At 44.8% G+C, this 26,430-nt stretch overlaps 1 protein-coding gene across 1 annotated transcript in view; it reads right to left on the reverse strand.

Annotated features, from left to right (window-relative positions):
• Positions 1 to 26,430, reverse strand: part of WWC2 (WW and C2 domain containing 2) — a 265,651-nt gene that overhangs the window by 131,734 nt on the left and 107,487 nt on the right. The window contains exon 3 of the mRNA XM_068278746.1: positions 495 to 698. Coding sequence (XP_068134847.1) covers positions 495 to 698 — 204 coding nt within the window. The remainder of the gene's footprint in view (positions 1 to 494; positions 699 to 26,430) is intronic.

Raw genomic sequence — 26,430 nt, forward strand, 5'->3', positions numbered from 1 at the left:
AATGAAACCTTAAAAGTGCAGTCACTTTAACAGTGAAAATTAAATGACTGGCGAATGCCTCAAATGTCATCACTGCCTCAGCACTGAGAAATTACTTTTTGTGAATGTTGATTGTATACGGAAATAGCAAACATTTTGCAGGTCCCAAAGTAATTCACAAATGTAAATAGAATATAAATATATTGTTATGAGTAGGGATGGTCAATAAGATGCAAATAAATCCAAGTTGATGCAGGTTAATGCAAATCGTATATGCAAATTGATGCAGCTTGAAAATGGACTAATCAAATCCCGCCAAGGTGGAATTCAACTGGTCCATTTTCAAGCTTCATAAATTTGCATACACAAATTGCATAATCCCGTATCAGCTCAGAATTATTTGCATCTCCCTGACCATCCCTAGTCGTCATGAGCTATATAAATGCACATATTTTCCAGTTACTTAATGAAAGTGAAAAGAAAAAAAAAGTTCTGGTAATAATATGGATACATACGGCTGGTACGCGAGCTGGACTTTTCTTTATAGGCATCATTGAGCCTCACATATTCATCCAGGGCAAGCGCCAGCCTCTGCTCCTTCACATGGTAAAGCTCTTTCTGTGTGCTTAGGGCATCCTGTGCCACCATTAGATAGTCCTTCAGCATCCGCTCCTGTTCGTTCCGCCATAACTTCCGGGGATCTTCTATCTGTGTGCTTTCTAAAGGAAGAACCGTGCACTTTTAGATGAGCGTACACATAAAAAAGGCAAAGCATATATCATGAAAAGTATATAATTTGAATATTGTTTACTACCCCACCTCTTGCCCCTCCCCCCTTTCCGTTAGTTTGTAAGTTTGCAAGGGCAGGGCTCTCTCACTCTTGTGTCTTGGAATTTGTTACATATTTTATTCATAATGATGCTTTGGTCACAGTAATTAGCAACTCTGCATTTTGTACTTATTCTGTATTTTGAATGTTGGTGTGTACCACTGTCTGTATTCTTATGTACCCCATGTTTGTTTCCTAATTTGTACAGTGCTATGGAATATGTCAGTGCTTTATAAATCAATAAGAATATAGAACAAATTATTTGCGTATTTGACCTGTGGGCACACCAAAAACCGCTAGCAGATCCACAAACGCTAGCAGTTTTTGAAGAGGTTTTTCAGAGCGATTCTAGGCATGTTTAGAGCGATTTTCTACACATGCCTAGTGTTTTTTGAAGCGTTTTTGTGTAGCAGATTTGTTATTTTGTTACAGTAAAGCTGTAACTGAACAGCTTCTGTAACAAAAACACTTGGAAAAACGCTCTGCTCTATCGCTTTTCAGAGCGGGTTTTTCACTTTCCTATACTTAACATTGAGGCAGAAGCATCTCAGAAATCCTAAAAATGCTGCAGGACCAGAGTTTGCGTTTAGGGAAAAAAACAAGCAGCTTTGGTGTGCACTATCCCATTGAAATACATTACCCAAGCGGATTTCAAACCGCTAGCGTTTTTAAAAACGCTCAGAACCTCTCTTGGTGTGCACCAGCCTATTCCCACAAGTATTGTTGGTTTAAATTTAGTATACGCAAAAGTGTAAAAGCACACCAACCTGCTAGCTGTGCAGAAGGCTACTACCCTGCTGGACACTTGGAAGATTCACAAACAATGTTCCCCGATCACACCATAGATAATGCACAAATGTAATAAAAATATATATTTTTTCCCTTAAGGGGTCAGGTCTATGATGGAGAAGTCAGATTTAAATGTTAAAAAGTAAAAAATTATCTTCTCCCTTAACCGCGTCTACCCCAATAACTTAAAGAAAATTGATTCCTTAATTTTACATGAGCTGAGAGAAGAATGTCTGACTCAGATCGAAGGAAGGTTAAATAAGATGAGACTAGATTTTCAACAATAGCTACCCATGTAATGTAATGGACAATGGTCTGACATCATAAAATAGGACATGTAAAAGGAAAAAGAGGCATTCAGATACATTGTTACTAGGTTTTTTTTCCAAGATAAAAAAACACAGTCCATAAAGAGGTACTGTAGTTGGTATTGAGGGCAGGCTTGGCAAGGGTTCCAGGATTTAGAGTTTCTCCCTCATTCAATTACAGAGGGGGTCATCATTGAGGGATAAGATAGTGAGGTCAGGTGCAGACAGTAGTTGTTCTCCGGGCAAGGTCCAATAAGAGGCGCACCATTACCTGTAAGGGATGCACACAGTTCAGGATTTTTTTCCTTAAGAAAATTCTAACCTTCACCCTCTGAGTGGTGAACAATTTGACAGAGAGGTGTTTTAACTGTAGCAATAGGTTTACAGCGGGTGCAGCGACTTGAACAGTGAAAGCGGCACAACCACGCAGCAAGGCTGATTGAACTCTATGCCCTTGCAGGGAGAGCAGCGCCCAAACAGGACAGATATCAATTAGCATGGCCCGGAAAGTGAACCCGAGGTGAGAGTGATATGGAGGCTGCTATATTTTAAATTTTAAACAATGCTAATTGCCTGGCAATCCTGTTGATCTTCAGGCATCATGTAATGCTCTCCCCGTGTCTGCGTGGGTATCCTCCGTGCACTCCGGTTTCCTCCCACATCCCAAAAACATACTGATAAGTCAATTAGCTTCATACACTATACGATACAAACAGAGACATATGACTATGGTAGGGACTAGATTGTGAGCTCCTTCGAGAGACCGTTAGTGACAAGACTATATATTCTCTGTACGGCGCTGCGGAAGATGTCGGCACTATATAAATACTAAATAATAATAATAATAATAAAGTCAGACTTGAGTCAGAGCACTTAGGGCTCTATTCACAAAGGGCAGGTCGGTAAAATAATTTTCTTCGGTAAAACACCTCTTCCGATATTTTACACTTTTTTTCCCAAATTCACAAAAGTTTTCCCTTATGAGGCAGAAGTTCAGTAATTTACTGAACAAACATGCCTCAATTCACTAATCCCTGCTTGGTAAGTGTGACTTACCAGCGTGTAGCAGGGCAGTGGGCAGGCAGGGGAGCTGTGTGTAGGATTCAGAAGTTTTTCCCTACAGTGCAACCTTGTTATCCCTTTAGATGTGCTGCAGCCACCAGGGGGAGCTCTTCTGTATCCTACAATACAAATAAGCAAATCTGAAAAGGGATGCCTTTTGAAAATTTCCCTCCTCTGCTTTACTACACTGAAAGTCCCACCTGATTACCCTTCCCTTCAAATCAGCTGAGAAGCAGGCTGTGTGGCTCTCCCTATTGGCTGCTTGGCTCTCCCCAAAGGCTGTCAAATCTACCACACAGAGACAGCATGGGGAGAGCAAGTAATCAGCTGCTGTAAGCTGGAGAAAATTACCAAACTCTTGGCCGGTAAACTTAATGCGGAAATTTTTGTAAATTGACATTTCTTGAAGGTAATTACCGCACAAGTCAGTAATTTACTAGTCAGTAATGTTTCTTTTCTGTGCGGTGATGCGTTTAGTGAATTGGAATGTGGGAAGGTGATCTGTAAAATCCGCTGTTTTCAGCATTGCCGAATGCGGTAATAATGCTTTGTGAATAGAGCCCTTAATCTGCATACGTGTTTAGGGACTATGGCTTAAAGTATTAAAGACACGGGATCAGGTGGATGGCCAGGCAACTTGCATTGTTTAAAAGGAAATATAGCAGCCTCCATACCACTCTCACATCTGATTCCCTTTAAGCTTGCACTCAGAGAATCAACAAAACAAGACTGACCAAAGGTTTACTATCCATACCTTAAATGCAATTGTATTTAATTTAGAAGAAGAAATACCTTTAAAAAAGGTTAAGAACATTTGTAGCAAACCTCAGCCTCTTGGGCTAAAATGGTGAGCAGGCTCTCCTTTCCCAACTCCAAGCGCCTGTCGGCATAAACTCTGCCACTCCCTGCAGTGACCCCAAAAGGATATGTCCCAATCCCTGCCAGGTGATAGTCGTCGTACGTGTGTGAGGCTTTAGATTGGACAGGGGCTTTACGATACAAAAAGAAAACGATAGGAGACCCCACAGGCTGTATTTTTTTTAAAAAAAGCCAATAGTCTATTTTTGACCATGAAAGCCAAAGATGTCTCGTGAAAGGTATGTGTATTCTGTATTTACAGGACCATGTTAGAACAGTTTTTCACACTTCATCATGTGAAGAAGGAAGGGAACAAATCTAGCCTTCAAGTGGAATTTTCTCATTCACCTGTATGAAGTTCAGTGAGGTAAAGCAAGCAGGCCACCATAACATGAAGGCTGCACAAGCAAAACATAACCTGAATTACAGGTTTCTAGGAATCCAAAGCTACCAAAAGTATTTTCTGCTGCAGAAATGTCAATATTTTCAAGCTTCCATGGCATCTTGTCACTTAGGAATGTCTACCGTACTATAGACTTTAACAATCCTTTGTTTTATCTTTTCTTGTAGGACTGGTCTTCTGAGGTACTCGCTCTCAGCTACCACAAACCCAGCTGCCATCAGTGCAACAGTGGTTTTGGTTCTTGGAAGTGTCATTTTAACATTTTCAGTGTAGTTTGCCTTCTTAAAACAGAATTTGCAATAATTCAGCTTTAAGGGAGTGATTATTGTCAAATGTTAAATAGAACACCCAAGCAGCTCCTCAGGGTGATTAAAAACTACTAGGTATAGGGGACTTAGGGCTCAAACCCACTAGAGCGATTTTGTGAGCATTTAGGGAGCGATTCAAAACGCTAGTGATTTCCCTAAATGCTCAGCTAATGTTAATGGGTGGGACAAATTCCACTGGAGCGATTGCGATTGCCAAAATCGCAAATGTAGGACATGCAGGAATTTTAGCGTTTCTGCAATGTTAAGTATATAAACGTTGGCGTAATAGTTCGTCAAAACCTAGACAGAGCGATTTTGCTAAAGTTTTTACATTACTGAACACTGTAAAAAAATTAAAATTAATTGAAAGAACCAATCAGAATTACAATGGCTAAACAATCGCTGGCAAAAAGCTGACACTTTTTAAAAACGCTACCAAAATCACCAGCAATCGCTCATGAAATAAATTACAAATGTCTCATTAAAAAACGCTAGCAATGGCGATTAGCGATAGCGTTTTGTAGTGTGTTTCAGGCCTCAAAGAGACTGAAAAGCCCTTTTACCAAAAAGCAACCCTCAGTGTACTTTGCCTTCTTAAAGCTGAATTATTACAGATGCCTTTTGTTTTAAGGGAGTGATTATGGTCTCCCACAATGCATCACTACGGAATATGCAAATGATCTCTTTATGCCCCTGAATCCAGGCTTACATCCAGAACTGATAAACCCAGTAGTGGTGCATTGTGGGACACCATAATCACTCACTTAAAGCTGAATTATCGCAAATATCTTCTGTTTTAAGAAGGCAAACTACACTGAGCGTTGCTTTTTGGTAGAAGGACTTTTCGGTCTCTTCAGTCCCCTATACCTTTCCTAGTAGTTTTGAGTCACTCCCGAGCTGCTTGGGTGTTCTATTTAACAATTGTCGCAACTGCTTAGAAAGAACTGGAACTTAAAATGCTTGAGTAAATCTCTGTCTTGAAACAAACCCTGGACCTGTCCCTGCTACAGTTATTACTGTAATCTTTTGTCCATCAAGAAGATGGACTTGCTCTGTTCCCATCCTCCTTTCTGTTTTCCTATTATTTTGGCAGCAATAGCAATGTACTGCAGATTCATTTAAGGTTGCCGAGAAGTAAAGGTCAGGTTTGATTACTACAAACTTGGAGCACATTTTTTTTTATTAAAATAACAATATCTGCCTTTGTTAACTGACCGCATTTCTTCTATTCCTGAAGATTACAGGTGCGATGTAGTACTAAGAGAGAAAAACATACTGTAATTTGGTGTGTGTGTGTCCATGGTGACTCTGCCAATGTTTTTACAGCATACAAAATATATCTGCTCTCTAAAACATGGAAAGGACAATTTATGTAAAAACACATTTCGGTCAACACTGATATTTTAAACATAGGGAAGGTGACCATAAATTAATAGATTTTCCATCGAGCAATTAAGTGATTGACTTTATTGAGCGCTTGAAAGTCAACTAGTGGCCCACACATGGCAAGCGAAATCCTATGCAGTTCTCCTTCACTAATCAAGCTGAGCAATTGTTGTGCCTCCATGCTCCGAAACAAAGACTGGATTCTGTGTGGATCAAAATCATGTGAACAGTAACTGATTCCTTTACGATCGACCAATATTTTCTATCTTGCCCGACTGAGTAAATTTGTAGGTTCGACTAGATATCAGCCAATTTCCATTGCTCTAGCAGAATGGAACATAATCCATTCTCCCCCGATTTGATAAAATGATTGAATCAAATGGTCGATCGAACAGGAAAATAAAAGTAATGCATGGGTACTGCCTCATGTTGGACCTGAGGTAGTACAGCTGGTCATGTGTTTTTGACGGTTGCTTGAGAAAACAAGAAACGTGCCTATAATTGAACGCTACGCTGTCGAAACCAATCCCTCACGCCTCAGAGCACAGCGCAGCGGAAACAACTTACAAATCCTGCAGGTTCTGGTCTTCTTCACTTCTGCAGCTCCCAGCTGCTCTGCTGTGTCCCCTTTGCATGGCTTTGACACTTCATATGACTTGATGTGGGTCAGGTGGCATGCCAGGGAGCCGTATGAGGATGCAGCAGAGCAGCTAGGGGCTGCAAGAGTGAAGAACGGCACCCAGAGGATGTACAAACAGGTTTGCAGCTCTATGCTCTGCAAACTTAGAAAGAAACATTCCCATTCTCTCCAGTCAGGCATGCTGGTTAGTTGAGACTGTCAGATGCCCGAGTTCCAGTTAACTTGACTGAAGAATATAGTCTGTATCCAATTACTCAAATTACAACTTTTGTGCTGCATGTGGCTATGTGCTGGAAGGGTTGGCGGTCCTTTAAAAGTTTATGTTGTTTGTGTCTTGATACCTCTAAACCACCTTTGCTTCAACAGAATGCTGGTCGCCAATACTTCTAACCTGGTATAAGAACAACTATTAGGCAATATGGAGGAAAAGCAGCAGTGATGGAAAGGACCAGTGTGGTTGGAATTAAGAACCCCCCCCCCTTACAATGTAATATAAATGGCTAGGGGTGTGGTAGGTCAGGACTTGAGGTGTAGCAAGGTGTCCTTACCTCAAAAATGTGGAAGCTATGTAACAATTATTTTTCAACAGACAATCATAGACCTAAGGGCTGAAAAAAAATCTGTATGTAACATCTTTAGAAGCGCTATGGGGTAGGGGTGGAAGTGTTTAAAAACAACTTTATTTTATTTTTCTATGTAAGTGTATAATGGTGTATTTGGGTGCATTTTACTTTTTGGCCTACACTTAGTTTCCGATTATAGACTGGAAGTAGTGAATGTACCTGTTTACTTTTAGTGAATGAGGCTTCGTCTCGCTGATGTAGCGCTCATTCATCACAGACACGGTGATCGGGTTTGGGAACAGAAATATGCACAGAAGCCGCTGGCCAGGTCGGCGATTTGTACAGAGCTAACAGCCGGACCCTGGAGGAAGATAGAGCTGCAGCAAGGGACCAGAGAAGCTTCTAGGGGCTGGAAGGAGTCCCAGGTAAGGAAAGCTTATTGTGCTTTGCTCACCACAAAATTCCTTTAACCACCCTGGCGTTCTGATTTAATCGCCAGGGTGGCTGCGGGAGGGTTTTTTTTAAATAAAAAAAAAAACTATTTCATGCAGCCAACTGAAAGTTGGCTGCATGAAAGCCCACTAGAGGGCGCTCCGGAGGCGTTCTTCCGATCGCCTCCGGCGGCCAGAAGTAACACGGAAGGCCGCAATAAGCGGCCTTCCGTGTTTCGCTTACCTCGTCACCATGGCGACGAGCGGAGTGACGTCATGGACGTCAGCCGACGTCCTGACGTCAGCCGCCTCCGATCCAGCCCTTAGCGCTGGCCGGAACTGTTTGTTCCGGCTACGCTGGGCTCGGGTGGCTGGGGGGACCCTCTTTCGCCGCTGCACGCGGCGCATCGCCGCGCTGCAGCGGCGATCAGGCAGCACACGCTGCTGGCAAAGTGCCGGCTGCGTGTGCTGCTTTTTATTTCATTAAAGTCGGCCCAGCAGGGCCTGAGCAGCAGCCTCTGGCGGTGTTGGACGAGCTGAGCTCGTCCAGACCGCTCAGCTGGTTAAGAACCAACAATGTACACAGAAAATAAAGTTAGCAATTAAATCAAATTTTATTAAAGCGGACCTGGACTCAGAACTCCTACTGAGATTCTGCAGAGTGGTTAATTCCTGGTATTCTGGGAGCACAGAAAGGGTTAAAGTGGATCCGAGGTGAACTTTTACACATTGCATAATTGTGTGCCTTTCCTATGGTTTATAGGGCATTCCTCAAGCCAAATACCTTTTTGTTTTTGTTTTAATACTCTAATTCCCTATAAACTAAAAAAGCCATGCCCACAGGTTTTCAGAGAACCAAGGCAGTAGCAAGGGCTCATTGGAGCTCAGTTTGGGCAGGAGGAGGGGGAGGTGTTACTAGCCATTGATTTCAGAGGCAGAGGGGAGGAGGGAGAAGGGGGGATTGGTTTTTTTTTGCTCAAGATACAGATTAAGGTGGCCATACACTGGTCGATTTGCCATCAGATTCGACCAACAGATAGATCCCCCTCTGATTGAATCTGATCAGAGAGGGATCGTATGGCCACCTTTACTGCAAACAGATTGTGAATCGATTTCAACCTGAAACCGATCACAATCTGTGGAGCTGACACCCCCACCTGCATACATTACCTGTTCCGGCCGGCGCAAGTCCCCTGGTCCCCGCTGTCTTCTTCTCCGCTCCGGACCGTTCCTGCTGCTACTGAACTTCATGTCCAGGGGAAGTTTAAACAGTAGAGGGCGCTCTACTGTTTAAACTTCCTGCCGGGACAGGAAGTTCTGTGTAGTTGCAGCCGGTCCGGAACCCAGCGCGGAAAGAAGACAGAGGGGACTTGCGCCGGCCGCAACAGGTAATGTATACCCGCTGTATTGGGTCGGTCGTCGGGCATTCGAACGCCGCTATCGAAGCACTCCTGACCCGCCGGCGACCGAGAAAAATCTTCCGCACGGACGGAAATCAACGGGAACGATCGATTTCGGACGGAAATCGATCGTTCTGTCAGCGGTGTGCGTGGCGATTTCACAGCCGATTCGATCACTGTGATCGAATCGGCCGTATATCGGCGGGAAAATCGTTAGGTGTATGGGCCCCTTAAGCCTGCCTCTGTGTAATGTTTACAAACAACGTGGCCGCTGTCATTGTATCACAGGAATAAATAATCATATTCTATTAAAACTGTTTGCAGCTAGATTTACTGTGTAAACCATCTAAACGTTAGGTAACCTATATAGACAAGTTGCAGACAGCTGACAGCTCAAATGACACTATCGCATTACTTGCTGAAAAGGGAGAACTAGACAAGCAGTTCTCTATAAAAACACACACAGCGTGGATTTCTCTCTGTTTTCTTGTCTCCTTTGCAAGAGTTCAGGTCCACTTTAAAGTAACTGAGCACCTCTCATGGGCATGCCTTTAAGACAGATGACTTCCAACAAAGTTGTGTTATGACCTCTCTGGATGAGCCTCTTGCAATGGCCATGCATGTCACTTCCTCTTCCTGCTTCATTCAGTGTTGCATTCTCAAACAGAGAAGACAGGGGTGACCCGGAAGTTATAACATAGCCAAGATGGCAGCCGCGATTTTAAAATTAAATTGAAATCGAACGAAAACTATTTGGTGTAGAATGGCGATGCAGGCATCAAATGAAAGAGGAGAGCACAGGCTACAGAATGGTATGCATCTTTAAGTACTTTGCAGTACTGGTCGGAGTCTTAAAGGCATGCCCATGAGAGGTGCTCGGAGTCTCTTTAATTAACCTAAATGTGCTCAGCTGTTTACTGGTAAAGAAGCAGAGGTTAAAGAGACTCTGAAGCGAGAATAAATCTCGCTTCAGAGCTCAAAGTTAGCAGGGGCACGGCTATCGCGCAGCACAAAGGGGGTCCCTTCACCCCCAAACCCACCCCAGCACGACTTGGTCGTGCATTTGGTCGCTCCTGGAGGCAGGGCTAACGGCTGCAGCCCTGCCTCCAGTCGCGTCTGTCAGCAGCGCATCGCCGCCTCTCCCCCGCCCCTCTCAGTGAAGGAAGACAGAGGGGCGGGGGTGAGGCGGAAATACGCCGCTGACAGACGCGACTGGAGGCAGGGCTGCAGCAGTTAGCCCTGCCTCCAGGAGCGACCAAATGCACGACCAAGTCGTGCTGAGGTGGGTTTGGGGGTGAAGGGACCCCCGTTAAGCCGCGCTATAGCGGCGTTTTAGCAGGGGCACACATGCCCCTGCTAACTCTGAGGTCTGAAGCGAGATTTATTCTCGCTTCAGTCTCTCTTTAAGCAGGTATAAAAAGGGACATTCTTTATTGTTTTGTTCATACCAACAACCGAGTGTCAAACATAGCAAACATCTTCACCTAACAATCGCTATTCAGTCAGGAGAATGTTGGTAAAGCCTATCCTTAAATCCGGAGTTAGAAGCATGCAAGAAATGACACTGAAATGAGGAACAACCAGCTTTCATCTTCTCAATTACAGATGAACTGCCTTCTAAGATCTCAAGGCAACAAAGATTATGTGTCTACATTCTGAGCCATGCTCTGGGCCCTGATTGCAAAGTCATGCTTAGATGATCTTGATTTATTGATGCAACTGATGTTGATGTAAGTTTTCCTACTTTATCTACAACAATGTTTCTATAGGATCTAGGCAGTAAAAAAGTGATGAAGCGGGAGCTGGCACATTAATATGGAATTCAGGAGCCTGTCTGTCCAGTCCGCAAGCCAAAGGAATTTTTTTTCTTAAGGAGATCGCTCTACAGACAACAAACACCTGCCAGTAAGACAACGTGTAGTGTATTACATAAGCAGCAACACAACAGTAACAATTATCTTATTAGGTATTTATATATAGTACCAAAACTATTTCCACAGCATTTTAAAAAGAGAACAAATAAGGGTTGTCACTAACTATACCTCCGTAGATCTCAATTTAAGTTCTTTACCAGAATCTAAGGGCAATTTAGGGGAGAGTCAATCAACCTACCAATATGTTTTTAGGTTGTGGGAGGAAACATGAGAGACAGGAGAAAACCCACAGAAACAAGGGTAGAACATATAAACGTGCTGCTATAATACTTCCTAGGGTTCAAACCTGATGTATTGCAAAGTGCAAGCTAACCGCTAAGAAACCACATCACACAAGTATAAAACAAGTTTGTTTATACTTAGGAAAGGTTTTAGACTAATTGTGGTAACGTGCATTACCATGGCAAAGCGTGTTTTAACCCAGTAACATATGTGGACCTTATGGATTAACAGCCGGTGCTCCCTCTGCGCTAGTAATGGTAAAATTGCTGTATGTTCTTTGCACACGGCAACTTTACCGGAGGAGTTTAGTGCATTAGGCCCATGATGAGATCATGTGTATGTGCAGGATCATTCCTGCGCAGAACTGGGAGGTGTTACTTTTTTGTTTTAGAGTAGACACTGCAAAGGTTAAGAATTCAGGTATCAAGTTGGACTGTGGCATAGCTCTCACTAAAAACGAATTACAATCTATTACACTCTAGCCTGTCAGAGAACAACTTTTGAGTGCATGGGCCGGATAAAAAAAAAGGTCAATAGTTCATAGATTGTGGTTCTGGAACAAACATTAAACCTACTTTTTAAACTTTTAAAAACCTCCCTGGCGTTATGATTATTTCCAGATTTAGGGTCTAAAAGCCATACAATTTTTTCATAAGCTTTTAGACCCTAAAAACAAGAAGAAAAACATACCTCAGAGAGGTCTGCAGCAGCTCCTGTATGAAACTCATTCAGGCGTGAGATTACCACCATGTACTGTGGCTTTCCGTCCCGAGCCTGACTCGGGATTACCGCCAAGAAGGTTTTTTTCAATGTCATATTTAAGAGTAGGAGGATAAATGCAATGGTTTATCTCATCAGCCCATTTTTAGTTCAGGTTTGCTTTAAAGTGTAGAGAAGGTGGCATGATGCGATAAACATGTTTATGAGCCAAATATAAACAACGAGGCTGTGTTTCTTTTTCTCTGGCTCAAGGAAGGCATGCAAGTGGGAGTTTCTTCCTTGTCAGACCCTGGTTAGAGTATGGCGTAACCCTCACTGATAAGGAATTACAGCCAGAAACTTTTTCTAGCAATATACAACTTCTGAGTGAAGGGGACAGATTAAAAAAATGTCAATAGTTCATATATTTTAGCTCTCGGGCACTTTATAGACTGCCATTGAGCAGAGAGACAACAAAACATTATCTACATTGTAAATGTTTAAAAATAAAATAAAAACTATGGGATATGTAAAAAGTTATTTTTAGGATTAGAAGGATAGATACAATTATTTATCTCATCTGTTTTTCACCTTGGGTTAATTTTAAACGAAGCTAAAATTCCCAATATTGTAGTATGCATGACCTTTTCAAACTCCATCTAAAATACATCACTCATACTCATCCATTCCCCTTAATCAGCAAGATTTACTTTCAGTCTGTCACAATGACATTGCCAGGAAACAAAAAGCCTGCCATTTCGGAAATGACTGTAGAGTTTTCATTGGTTATATGCAGTGAGGACACCAAGTGAGCTAAACTCTTCTGCAAGGTAAACAGTCAAAAGGTCAAAGAAAATGTTTTGATAAGACAGAGCTGGGCAGTGCACATATCTACAACACATAATATTTCAAGTTATCGGCAATACGCAGAATGCACTAAATCATCCTGTGATAAAGATGTCCCGTACCTCGCAGGAGACCACATTCCACCGATTGGAGAGGGGTGAAACATTCCACAACTAAGCCTGATTTTTTTGTTTTTTTAATCAGTTAGCCTTCCATACAAACGTAAGAACTGGAAAACCATGCACTAAAAGAAGTTTGCATAAAGCTCTAGAAAGACTAGAGGAGAACACTATACAAACATAGGAGGTGAAAAGGAAAGGAGGACTGAGTAGAGCACCCATCTGTCACGCAACTATGACATCTGTCAAAGACTGAAATCTGACCTCCACTTAACTATACCTTTTTCTTACACTTTCAGCTATCCAGCTGTTTATGAGGTATGGTCATCTGATTTAAGTCAAAACCAATTACAAACATTTAAAATGATCCTCTAGCCATGACTTTCAGCAAGACCGGTTTTGCTACATCACGAACCTGCTGGCTGATGTCAGTCAGGTATGGATTACAGATGGGTTTGTCAAAGAGTAAAGTCCACTACACGTGGGTTTATTCAATCACTCTAATTAGTACGGTCAGAAATCCCCATCGCTACTCTGACAATCAAGCTTCCAACTGATCTTGTACTAGTATCAGCTGAGTGTAGATGGAGCCCAATTTTGAGCTGCACAGTACAAATCAAAACTAGCAGAGCAGTAGCGCATTTACATGTGCTGCATATTCCAATACAAAACTAGCAGAGCAGTGGCGCATTTACATGTGCTGCATATTCCAATACAAAACTAGCAGAGCAGTGGCTCATTTACATGGGCAGCACGATGGCGTAGTGGTTAGCTCTCTCGCCTTGCAGCGCTGGGTCCCTGGTTCGAATCCCAGCCAGGGCACTATCTGCAAAAAGTTTGTATGTTCTCTCCGTGTCTGCGTGAGTTTCCTCCGGGCACTCCGGTTTCCTCCAACATTCCAAAAACATACAGATAAGTTAATTGGCTCCCCATAAAATTGGCCCTAGACTACAGTACTTACATTACATAATAGACATATGGCAATGGTAGGGATTAGAATGTGAGCTCCTTGAGGGACAGTTAGTGACAAGATATATATACACTGTACAGCGCTGCGTAATATGTCGGCGCTATATAAATACTAAATAATAATAATAATAATTTACATGTGCTGTATATTCCAATACAAAACTAGCAGAGCAGTGGCTCATTTACATGTGCTGTATATTCCAATAAAAAACTAGCAGAGCAGTGGCTCATTTACATGTGCTGCATATTCCAATACAAAACTAGCAGAGCAGTGGCTCATTTACATGGGCTGTATATTCCAATACAAAACTAGCAGAGCAGTGGCGCATTTACATGTGCTGTATATTCCAATACAAAACCAGCAGAGCAGTGGCTCATTTACATGTGCTGCATATTCCAATACAAAACTAGCAGAGCAGTGGCTCATTTACATGTGCTGCATATTCCAATACAAAACTAGCAGAGCAGTGGCGCATTTACATGTGGTGTATATTCCAATACAAAACCAGCAGAGCAGTGGTTCATTTACATGTGCTGTATATTCCAATACAAAACTAGCAGAGCAGTGGCGCATTTACATGTGCTGTATATTCCAATACAAAACCAGCAGAGCAGTGGCTCATTTACATGTGCTGCATATTCCAATACAAAACTAGCAGAGCAGTGGCTCATTTACATGTGCTGCATATTCCAATACAAAACTAGCAGAGCAGTGGCGCATTTACATGTGGTGTATATTCCAATACAAAACCAGCAGAGCAGTGGCTCATTTACATGTGCTGTATATTCCAATACAAAACTAGCAGAGCAGTGGCTCATTTACATGTGCTGCATATTCCAATACAAAACTAGCAGAGCAGTGGCGCATTTACATGTGGTGTATATTCCAATACAAAACCAGCAGAGCAGTGGTTCATTTACATGTGCTGTATATTCCAATACAAAACTAGCAGAGCAGTGGCGCATTTACATGTGGTGTATATTCCAATACAAAACTAGCAGAGCAGTGGTGCATTAACATGTGCTGTATATTCAAATACAAAACTAGCAGAGCAGTGGCGCATTTACATGTGGTGTATATTCCAATACAAAACTAGCAGAGCAGTGGTGCATTTACATGTGCTGCATATTCCAATACAAAACTAGCAGAGCAGTGGCGCATTTACATGTGCTGTATATTCCAATACAAAACTAGCAGAGCAGTGGCGCATTTACATGTGCTGTATATTCCAATACAAAACTAGCAGAGCAGTGGCGCATTTACATGTGCTGTATATTCCAATACAAAACTAGCAGAGCAGTGGTGCATTTACATGTGCTGTATATTCCAATACAAAACTAGCAGAGCAGTGGCGCATTTACATGTGCTGTATATTCCAATACAAAACTAGCAGAGCAGTGGTGCATTTACATGTGCTGTATATTCCAATACAAAACTAGCAGAGCAGTGGTGCATTTACATGTGCTGTATATTCCAATACAAAACTAGCAGAGCAGTGGCGCATTTACATGTGCTGTATATTCCAATACAAAACTAGCAGAGCAGTGGTGCATTTACATGTGCTGTATATTCCAATACAAAACTAGCAGAGCAGTGGCGCATTTACATGTGCTGTATATTCCAATACAAAACTAGCAGAGCAGTGGTGCATTTACATGTGCTGTATATTCCAATACAAAACTAGCAGAGCAGTGGTGCATTTACATGTGCTGTATATTCCAATACAAAACTAGCAGAGCAGTGGCGCATTTACATGTGCTGTATATTCCAATACAAAACTAGCAGAGCAGTGGTGCATTTACATGTGCTGTATATTCCAATACAAAACTAGCAGAGCAGTGGCGCATTTACATGTGCTGTATATTCCAATACAAAACTAGCAGAGCGGTAGCTCATTTACATGTGCTGCATATTCCAATACAAAACTAGCAGAGCAGTGGTGCATTTACATGTGCTGTATATTCCAATACAAAACTAGCAGAGCAGTGGCGCATTTACATGTGCTGTATATTCCAATACAAAACTAGCAGAGCAGTGGTGCATTTACATGTGCTGTATATTCCAATACAAAACTAGCAGAGCAGTGGCGCATTTACATGTGCTGTATATTCCAATACAAAACTAGCAGAGCGGTAGCTCATTTACATGTGCTGCATATTCCAATACAAAACTAGCAGAGCAGTGGCTCATTTACATGTGCTGTATATTCCAATACAAAACCCGCAGAGCAGTGGCGCATTTACATATGCTGCATATTCCAATACAAAACTAGCAGAGCAGTGGTGCATTTACATGTGCTGTATATTCCAATACAAAACTAGCAGAGCAGTGGTGCATTTACATGTGCTGTATATTCCAATACAAAACTAGCAGAGCAGTGGCTCATTTACATGTGCTGTATATTCCAATACAAAACCAGCAGAGCAGTGGCTCATTTACATGTGCTATATATTCCAATACAAAACTAGCAGAGCAGTGGTTCATTTACATGTGCTGCATATTCCAATACAAAACTAGCAGAGCAGTGGCGCATTTACATGTGCTGTATATTCCAATACAAAACTAGCAGAGCAGTGGCGCATTTACATGTGCTGTATATTCCAATACAAAACTAGCAGAGCAGTGGCTCATTTACATGTGCTGCATATTCCAATACAAAACTAGCAGAGCAGTGGCGCATTTACATGTGCTGTATATTCCAATACAAAACTAGCAGAGCAGTGGCGCATTTACATGTGCTGTATATTCCAATACAAAACTAGCAGAGCAGTGGCTCATTTACATGTGCTGCATATTCCAATACAAAACTAGCAGAGCAGTGGTGCATTTACATGTGCTGTATATTCCAATACAAAACTAGCAGAGCAGTGGCACATTTTACATGTTCTACCTTGTTTTAACAGAAATTAAATGCTATGTGTTGCATGCCTCAATTACTATTCCTCAACTGATATGCCTATCCCAAATACTAACCTGCTCCATCAGCCACTGTACAGCCTTTCAGTGCTCAGACCATACACTACATCAAATTGGTCTGCATGACTGCCGTCCCAGACAGGGCCGTGCAGAGGGTCCTTAAGTGGGGGGTGCTCAAATTTCAAAAAGGGGCCTGGCAACGTCTTCCCCCACATGCCCCCCCCCCTCCTCGTTTCTGGATAGGGGGGTATTGGTGGTCATGTGGGTGCTGAATGCAGATGCTGGATGCCATGTGGGTTCTGTGTGTGAGTACAGAGTGTCATGTGGGTGCTGGCTATGGTTGGGTATCGAGCGTCATGCGGGTGTTGATTGCAAGTACTTAGTGCCATGTAAGATCTGGGTGCATGTACTGTGCTGAATTGGGTGCTGAATATTGGTGGGATTGTTGTGGGTGCAGGGGGTGGGAGATCACTGTAGGTACTGCTATGAATGGCATAGTTAATGCTAGGGGAGGTAGAGGTTAGTGTGGTTTCTGGGGGAGGTAGAGCTCAGTGTGGGTGCTGGGGGAAGGGTAGGTAACTGTGGGTGCTGGGGGGAGTAACTGCGGGTGCTGTGGAAGGTAGAGGTCAGTATGAGTGCTGGAGGAAAGGGAGGTCACTGTGGGTCCTTTGGGGGAAGTCACTGTGGGTCTTGGGGGAGGTAGAGGTCATTGTGGGTGCTGGAGGAAGGGGAGGTCACTATGGGTGCTGCTGTGAATGGCATAGTTGCTGCTAAGGAAGGTAGAGGTCAGTGTGGGTGCTGGGGGAAGGGTAATTCACTGTAGGCGCTGTGGAAGGAAGAGATCAGTATGGGTGCTGGAGGAAGAGGAGGTGACTATGGGTGCTGGGATAGTCAGTGTAGTTACTGGAGGAGGGAGTGGATGCTGGGTGTTGGGAGAGGCCATTGTGGGCACTGGCAATGGGAGAGATCACTGTAGGTGCTGCTTTTGGGATGGGAGGTCCCTGTGGGTGCTGCAGGGAACAGGAGGGTAGCCACTGGGGGAGGGAAAGGTCACTGTGGGTGCTAGGTGATGTGATGGGAGATATCACTGTGGGTACTGGGGGGGGGGGGGGGGGGAGAGAGATCAGTATGGGTCCTAGGTGGAGGGAGAGGTCACTGTGGGTGCTAGATGGAGGGAGAGGTCACTGTGGGTGCTAGGTGGAGGGAGAGGTCACTGTGGGTGCTAGGTGATGGGAGTGGTCACTGTGGGAGGGGTAGGTTAGTGTGGGTGCTGGGGTAGGCAGGATCACTGCTAGAGCTGGGGAGAGAGAGGTCACTGTGGGTGCTAGGTAAAGGGAGAGGTCACTGTGGGTGCTAGGGGAGCGAGAGGTCACTGTGGGTTCTAGGTGGATGGAGAGGTCACTGTGGGTGCTAGGGGAGGGAGTGGTCACTGTGGGTACTAGGTGGAGAGAGAGGTCACTGTGGGTGCTAAGGGAGGGAGAGGTCGCTGTGGGTGCTAGGGGAGGGAGAGGTCACTGTGGGTGCTAGGTGGATTGAGAGGTCACTGTGGGTGCTAGGGGAAGGAGTGGTCACTGTGGGTACTAGGTGGAGGGAGAGGTTGCTATGGGTGCTGGGGGAGGTAGAGGTCAGTATGGGTCCTAGGTGGAGGGAGAGGTCAGTATGCCACACTTGGATTCCTGTCTGGGCCTCTTCACTTGAAAGTGTCCCAGGCGGGGGCGGAGCTTCCCGCGGGTGGGCGGGGCTTATCGCGGTCGGGGGCGGAGCTTATTTTGCACGGCGAGAGGGGCCTTTTTTGAAGATTTTAAAGGGGGGGGGGGGGGTGCCTGGGCACCCAGAGCACCCCCCTCTGCACGTGCCTGGTCCCAGATGTCAGCCTCTTCTAAAGCTAATGCACAAGAAAGCTTGCTGAAGACAAGCAGACTAAGGACATGGATTACTGAAACCATGTCATCTAGTCTAATATGACCAAGATAAACTTATTTGGTTCGGATGGTGTTAATCCCATGTTGCAGCAACCATGTGAAACGTACAAAGACAAGTGGGTCTTACCTACAGTCAAGCATGGTGGTGGGAGTGTCATAGTTTGGGGCTGTGTGAGTACTGCAATCAATGGGGAGGTACAGTTCATTGAGGGAACCATGAATGCCAACATTACTATGACATACTGAAGCAGAGCATGATCCCCTTCCTTCAGAAACTGGGCCGCAGGGCAGTATTCCAACATGAAACGACCCCAAACACACCTCCAAAGATAACCACTGCCTTGATAAGGAAACAGGGGGTAAGCTGCTGGACTAGCCAAGCAGGTATTCAGACCTAAACCCTATTGAACATGCATAAGGCATCCTCAATGGAAGGAGGTGGTGGGCAAGGTCTCCAACATCCACCAGCTTTGTGATTTTGTCATGGAGCAGAGGAAGAAGATTCCAGCGGCAACCATGAAGCTCTAGCAATCTTCATGCCCAAGAGAATTAAGGCAGTGCTGGAAAATAATGGTGGGCACACAAAACAGACACTTTGGGCACAATTTTCACATTCTTCACTTTTGTTGCCAGCAGTTTAGACATTAATTCCTGTGCTGAGTTATTTTGATGTGACAGCAAATTAACACTGTTATACAAGCTGTACACTGACTATTTTACATTGTATCAAAGTGTCATATCTTCAGTGTTGAGCCATGGAAAGGTATAATACAATATTTACTCAGGTATATGCATTCAAATAAAGACCATCTAGAGCAGGGCTTCCCAACCCTGTCCTGAAGTACCACCAACAGTGCCAGTTTTGCAGAAAACCACAAATATTCACAGGTGAGGTAATTAGTGTCTTAGCAGAGCCGATTAACTTCCTCTGTGGATTTCCACAAAACTATTTCCATGTACTATTGGTGGTACCCGAGGACAGGGTTGGGAAGCCCTGATTTAGAAGAATGTATTATGTTGTAATGTCAAATATAAAGCTAGGTGCAAACATTCAATGACTCTCGTGCCCATCAGGATCAAGCTTGACCCTTCGTGTCACACTGCGAAGTATGTGTGTTGCAGAGAAATGTTCCATGGAAATGCTCCCCTTAAAAGGGAAGGTCCAGGCAAAATAAAAAAATGAGTTTCACTTACCTGGGGCTTCTCCCAGCCCCATGCAGCCATCCTGTGCTCTCGTAGTCACTCACTGCTGCTCCAGTCCCCCGCTGGCAGCTTGCCGACCTCGGAGGTCGGCGGGACGCATTGCGTACATTTTTACGCATTCCCGCTAGTGCAGGAACATTAACACATACATTTTTACGCATTACTGGTTTAAATGCCAGGCAAATAGGGTGCTGGAAATTAGGGCACTTCAAGCGCCGCCAAAAGCTGAATTAAGGCTATAGTGGCGCTTAGGCAGTCATTTGGGTTCCATCGAGAGACGGAGCCCAAATTACGATAAAAACAGCTTAAAGGCTGGTACACACGGACGCTTGGCGGCGGTAGGGTCGGCCGGAAGCTGTGTTGTACTGTGACGTCTCGTTCTGTGGCAGCGGTACGGCGATTGTCTGCTTCCCGTCGCGATCAGCATTTGTCACCCCCGCAAGGGGACATGAAGAAGCGGCGGCTAAGCAACCCCAGAAGCCGCATGTGGCTTTTAGGGCCGGCTAAAATCAGTATTGGAATGCCGCATTTGCGCAATCACCGGTATTCAACGGTAACCGCGCAATGCTGAACACTCCCATTCACTTGAATGGGAGCGTTTAGCCAACGAGTCCCGAACGCTCAGCGGTAAATGCCACCAAGCGTCCGTGTGAACCAGCCCTAATTTGGCCACCAGATTTAGCTGGTGGCCAAATTACATCTTGCCCCACAGTCCACATTAACCTGAAGGGGGGGAAAGTAATTAACACCCTCGGGCTTTTGAAGGAGCAGGGTGAGCCATTTTTTGGGTTCATCCTGCGAAAAAAATTTCCCAGTGCCTTAATTACATGTACACGACCAGAGCCCTTATTTAATTAGCTTTAGTACTCCGTAAAGGAACATTCCGCAGAGATCACCTGCCAGTACTAAAGATAATGCAATCTGTAATAAATTTCAGAAAATAAATCAGGGGTAGGAAAGATTTTACAGTTAGCAAACACTGACTAATTTATAAGTGGACATAATAAAAAAATTGAAATGTAATTCATCGTTACTTTGACTACAGTCCCTCTCCAATTAGATAATGGTTACACATTTTCAGAAATAACGCGAGGATCCTGGCAGCGGGGACATTTTACAGGACTTCTGTCTTGAAATGTTCTAGAGTTTCTGTAAAGTTCATTAGCCATTCATCAGTTGTGGGGAAGGAAGGGAAGAAACCCAGCGGCTTGATATCCATATCCTACTGCAATGAGGGCCTAACAGGGATGAAGATTTGGGAAAGTGCTATTTGACTAATAAGGGATGCCAGCATCTGAACCGCTCTTTTTATTATAAGTGTGCCTCTTCTAGAAAAAGCAGAGATCAAAGCAAGTAGATCAACTCATAGCATGGAGCTGGAGAGTTGGCTGGCACCACTCACAACGATGCTAACTAGATGGTCATAATGTTAAGCACTCACTCTTTTCAACACCAATAAATGTCAGCAAGAAATTCACTGAAACTTTATATAGTTCCTGCAGTTTTACAGCTCAGACCAGTGCTAAGTAAATGTTGCTTCTCAGCCAGCGAATGGAGTCCCCCAAATGAAATCATTTGTTTGCAAGGTTTTTAATTCCCAGTTTGCAGAAAACATTTTCACCGTTTTGATTAAAGCTGACAAAGCAAACATTCCGAACTATCAGTGTACTGGTTAATAAGTCAGGAAATATTAAAGTGAAAGGCTACTTTTGTTGAGGGGAAAACTCTCTCTATATCTGCTCTATATATCACAAGGATTTCAATAAAAATAATATTATTCTATATGCTAGGCGGTGTGTCAATCTGCTATTATGGGGGCAAAGAGGCCATTCTTGATTACCTTCAGATGTGTTAGTTCCCGCAGCTGATCTCAGTAAATTTACCACTGCAAAGCAGCCTGGTATCAACATCATGCTTGGCAAATAACCGCAATTCCGGATTACGGTTGGTGTGAACTCTCCAATAGAGGTCATTCTTGCATCTGCAGGAATGTCAAATGATTAACCACAGGCGCTTGCCACACAATCGTGCGTTTTTCAGTGCATTTTAAGGCATGCATTTTAGAGTATCCATTGATTTCAATTAAAAAATGCATGTGTTGTGCAGAAAAGTAGTGCAGCAATGGTTCCTCGGTTCAAATCCCAGCCAGGGCACTATCTGCACGGAGTTAGCATGTTCTCCCCGTGTCTGCGTGGGTTTCCTCAGGGCCTCCTTGGGATGCGGTTTCCTACCACATCCCAAAAAACATACAGATAAGTTAATTGGCTTCCCCTAAATATTGTTCCTAGACTATAATACATACAATATACGATACAGCGATGCGTAATGTGTTGGCCCTTTATAAATACAATAAATCTAGACATACGAGTATGGTAACAACAACAACAACATTTGTAAAGCGCTTTTCTCCCTTAGGACTCCAAGCGCATAAGCATGGCTCAGACCATCGTGGTACAGAGGAAGAATTTTATAAGTCTGGAAATGCCAGGCTAAACAGGTGGCTTTTCAGTCTGGATTTGAATAGCTTCAGGGATAGTGCTGTCTTTACTGGGTGTGGCAGGGAGTTCCAAAGAGTAGGGGCAGCATGACAGAAGGCTCTGCCTCCAGATTTTTTTGAGGTGCACTCTGGGAGTGACCAAGTTTATGGAACCTGCTGATCTGAGGTTGTGAGAGGTGTGGTGCAGCTTCAGCAAGACCTTCATGTATCCCAGTCCCAGATTGTGCAGGGATTTGAATGTCAGCAGTCCAGCAGTAGGGATTAGATTGTGAACCGCTCTGAGGGACAGTTAAGTGACAAGACAATATAAGATGTCAGCGCAATAAAAATACTAAATAATAATAATAATAAAATTGTATATTTTTAAAAACGATTTGAAGGTTCGCATATGCCTCCGGAAAACGCAGCAGCACAATCGACTATCGATGCATGAGTTTCCGCATGTATTTTTGGTATGCGGCAAAACACTGCAGATTTTCTCAAATGTAAAACGTGCCTTAAGTGTAGATGGCAGCCTATAACAATGCAAGAGTCTAGATAAGGCTACTATTCAAGAACTTTAAACCCCGCAGGTCACCTTCTGAGATTTTTCATTGTTGGTAGCAGTGGTAGCAGACTATGCCACCACTCACACAAGGTTTCTTTTTAATGCAGCAAATTCAGATTTCCCTTTGGAAAAGTCAGTTTTGTGACTCAGGATCCATTGAGGAAACTAGCAGCTACAGGAAAGTGGGTGTTTCCCAGCTAGTAAACAGCTCTCACTTCCCTGAACACAGCCAACATCGCACCCTACCCACCTACTGCCTCTGTTGCTGAGATGTCAACTCTTTGTTGCCAGGACTGCAGCTCAGCAGTCTCATCTTCATTTCCCCTTCTCAATGCGTCTTAAAGCATTAAACCCCTTCTCAAACCTACCCCACTGAGTTTATGAAAGCTATGTCTACCTCTCATAACCCTGCTCTGCCAACACTATAAAAACATTTCTCATTCCTTTTAACTATCCTTTTCATAAAAAACACAACAGAGGCAAGGATAAATGCTTTATTACACACTGAACAGGAACTAGAGGGGAACTTATTGATGAACTCAACAAAGTTGTAACTGTACTGCTTGTCTCTCTCAGCAGCATAGGGCGACGGTAGGAAGAATCAGGTAATTGCTTTGTGCTCACAGTGAAAGGCCAGACGGTGTCCCTCCCAGCATCTCCATGGCTGCCTCATGTGAGCAATGATGGGACAGGGAATGAGGTTGGATTGAAACACACTGCTGTTCTGTTTATGGTTAAATACATACTGACATTACATTGGACCCATTGTATTGTAATGGGACAGTGGCACGTTAGTAGTGAGGTAGAATCTGTTGCAATAATTCAAGGCATGCTGTGCAGTATTAGACAACGTGCACCTTTACAGCATATTTTTCATGAATTGTATGCTTCACTGTTTGCTTTTCATTGCATGTGTAATGCACAATGTGACTTTAAGGCCCGGTTCACATTAGCGGCTGCTATCCGGAATCGCCGTGCCGGAGCCGTGCCGGAGCCGGACCGCATGCGGACCGGACGAAACGGACGCACGGCATAGCAATGAAAGTCTATGCGACCGTTCACATGCGTCCGTTTCGTCCGGACCGGAGCCGGACCGGATCCGGACTCCGGCGTCCGTTCCAACATGCGCTATTTTTTGGTCCGGCTGGTCCGGCTGACGTATCCGGACCGGAGCCGGAATGTTGCATCCGGCCAATGGAAACCAATGAGAACCGGAGAGCGCACAACACACTGGCTATAAAAACCGGATGTTGTACCACACTTCCTATGCAGACTCTATGGTATGGTGGCCATTTTGGATGGGGACCACATGGCACCAGCGTTCACAGAGTGGAGCAGCAGTGACTTCATGCTGGAGCTCTTTGGCAGCAATATGGAGCAGGATCTGTCTGATAGCGAGGGGGTGAGGCCCTACACATCAGAAGACCTCATCCTACAGGTGCAGCAGGTACCAGCCCTGTGGGACAAGGGGGATGCGGACCACAGCAACATCAAAAAATGCAGAGGCCTGTGGAAAAAAATTGCCAAGCTGTATGTGGAGGACTTTGAGAACTTGAGCAAGAGACAGCAAGGCACAGAGGGTATGTTGACTAGAAGTTTTTTGGGGGGGGGCTTGTGGTTTAAGCTTGTGATGTATTCAACTTTTGCTATGGATTTGTGTCACCCACGTGTTGCCCACCCACCTGTTCCCCACCCACCTGTACCCCACCTGTGCTGTATCCCACCCACCTGTGCTGTATCCCACCCACCTGTACCCCACCTGTGCTGTATCCCACCCACCTGTGCTGTATCCCACCCACCTGTGCTGTATCCCACCCACCTGTGATGTATCCCACCCACCTGTGATGTATCCCACCCACCTGTGCTGTATCCCACCCACCTCTACCCCACCTGTGATGTATCCCACCTGTGATGTATCCCACCCACCTGTACCCCACCTGTGATGTATCCCACCCACCTGTGATGTATCCCACCCACCTGTACCCCACCTGTGATGTATCCCACCCACCAGTACCCCACCTGTGATGTATCCCACCCACCAGTACCCCACCTGTGATGTATCCCACCCACCAGTACCCCACCTGTGATGTATCCCACCCACCAGTACCCCACCTGTGATGTATCCCACCCACCAGTACCCCACCTGTGATGTATCCCACCCACCAGTACCCCCACCTGTGATGTATCCCACCCACCTCTACCCCACCTGTGATGTATCCCACCCACCTCTACCCCACCTGTGATGTATCCCACCCACCTGTACCCCACCTGTGCTGTATCACACCCACCTGTACCCCACCTGTGATGTATCCCACCCACCTGTACCCCACCTGTGCTGTATCACACCCACCTCTACCCCACCTGTGATGTATCCCACCCACCTCTACCCCACCTGTGATGTATCCCACCCACCTCTACCCCACCTGTGATGTATCCCACCCACCTGTACCCCACCTGTGCTGTATCACACCCACCTGTACCCCACCTGTGATGTATCCCACCCACCTGTACCCCACCTGTGCTGTATCACACCCACCTGTACCCCACCTGTGATGTATCCCACCCACCTCTACCCCACCTGTGATGTATCCCACCCACCTCTACCCCACCTGTGATGTATCCCACCCACCAGTACCCCACCTGTGATGTATCCCACCCACCTCTACCCCACCTGTGATGTATCCCACCCACCTCTACCCCACCTGTGATGTATCCCACCCACCTCTACCCCACCTGTGATGTATCCCACCCACCTGTACCCCACCTGTGCTGTATCACACCCACCTGTACCCCACCTGTGATGTATCCCACCCACATCTACCCCACCTGTGATGTATCCCACCCACCTGTACCCCACCTGTGCTGTATCACACCCACCTGTACCCCACCTGTGATGTATCCCACCCACCTGTACCCCACCTGTGCTGTATCACACCCACCTGTACCCCACCTGTGATGTATCCCACCCACCTCTACCCCACCTGTAATGTATCCCACCCACCTCTACCCCACCTGTGATGTATCCCACCCACCAGTACCCCACCTGTGATGTATCCCACCCACCTCTACCCCACCTGTGATGTATCCCACCCACCTGTACCCCACCTGTGCTGTATCCCACCCACCTGTACCCCACCTGTGCTGTATCCCACCCACCTGTGCTGTATCCCACCCACCTGTGATGTATCCCACCCACCTGCGATGTACCCCACCTGTGCACATATAACATACACAATGACCAATTATTATACATCAATTTATTGTAAAAAACTAATACATTTAAATTCACTCAAACTTGAAACTCCAAAATAAACACATTTCAACAAAACATATTAAAAACCAAACATTCACCCTCGTCCAGGTGGTGTGGTAAAATAAAGTCTCAGTTGGTCCCTGTTCCGCAGTGACACTACCCTTGGCCTGGTTGCATACCTCCGCAGGGGCATTAGTGGAAGCACATTCGGGGGTTCCGGAGTCTCTCTTTCCTCCTGCCGCACAAAGTTGTGGAGGATGCATGCTGCCTTCACCACGACAACTGCGTTGCCCGGTTTCAGCAGCATGGGCGTGTGGAACACCCTCCACTTTGACACCAGGATCCC

The sequence above is a fragment of the Hyperolius riggenbachi genome, chromosome 1 (assembly GCF_040937935.1).
Source record: "Hyperolius riggenbachi isolate aHypRig1 chromosome 1, aHypRig1.pri, whole genome shotgun sequence".
Taxonomy (NCBI): Eukaryota; Metazoa; Chordata; class Amphibia; order Anura; family Hyperoliidae; genus Hyperolius; species Hyperolius riggenbachi.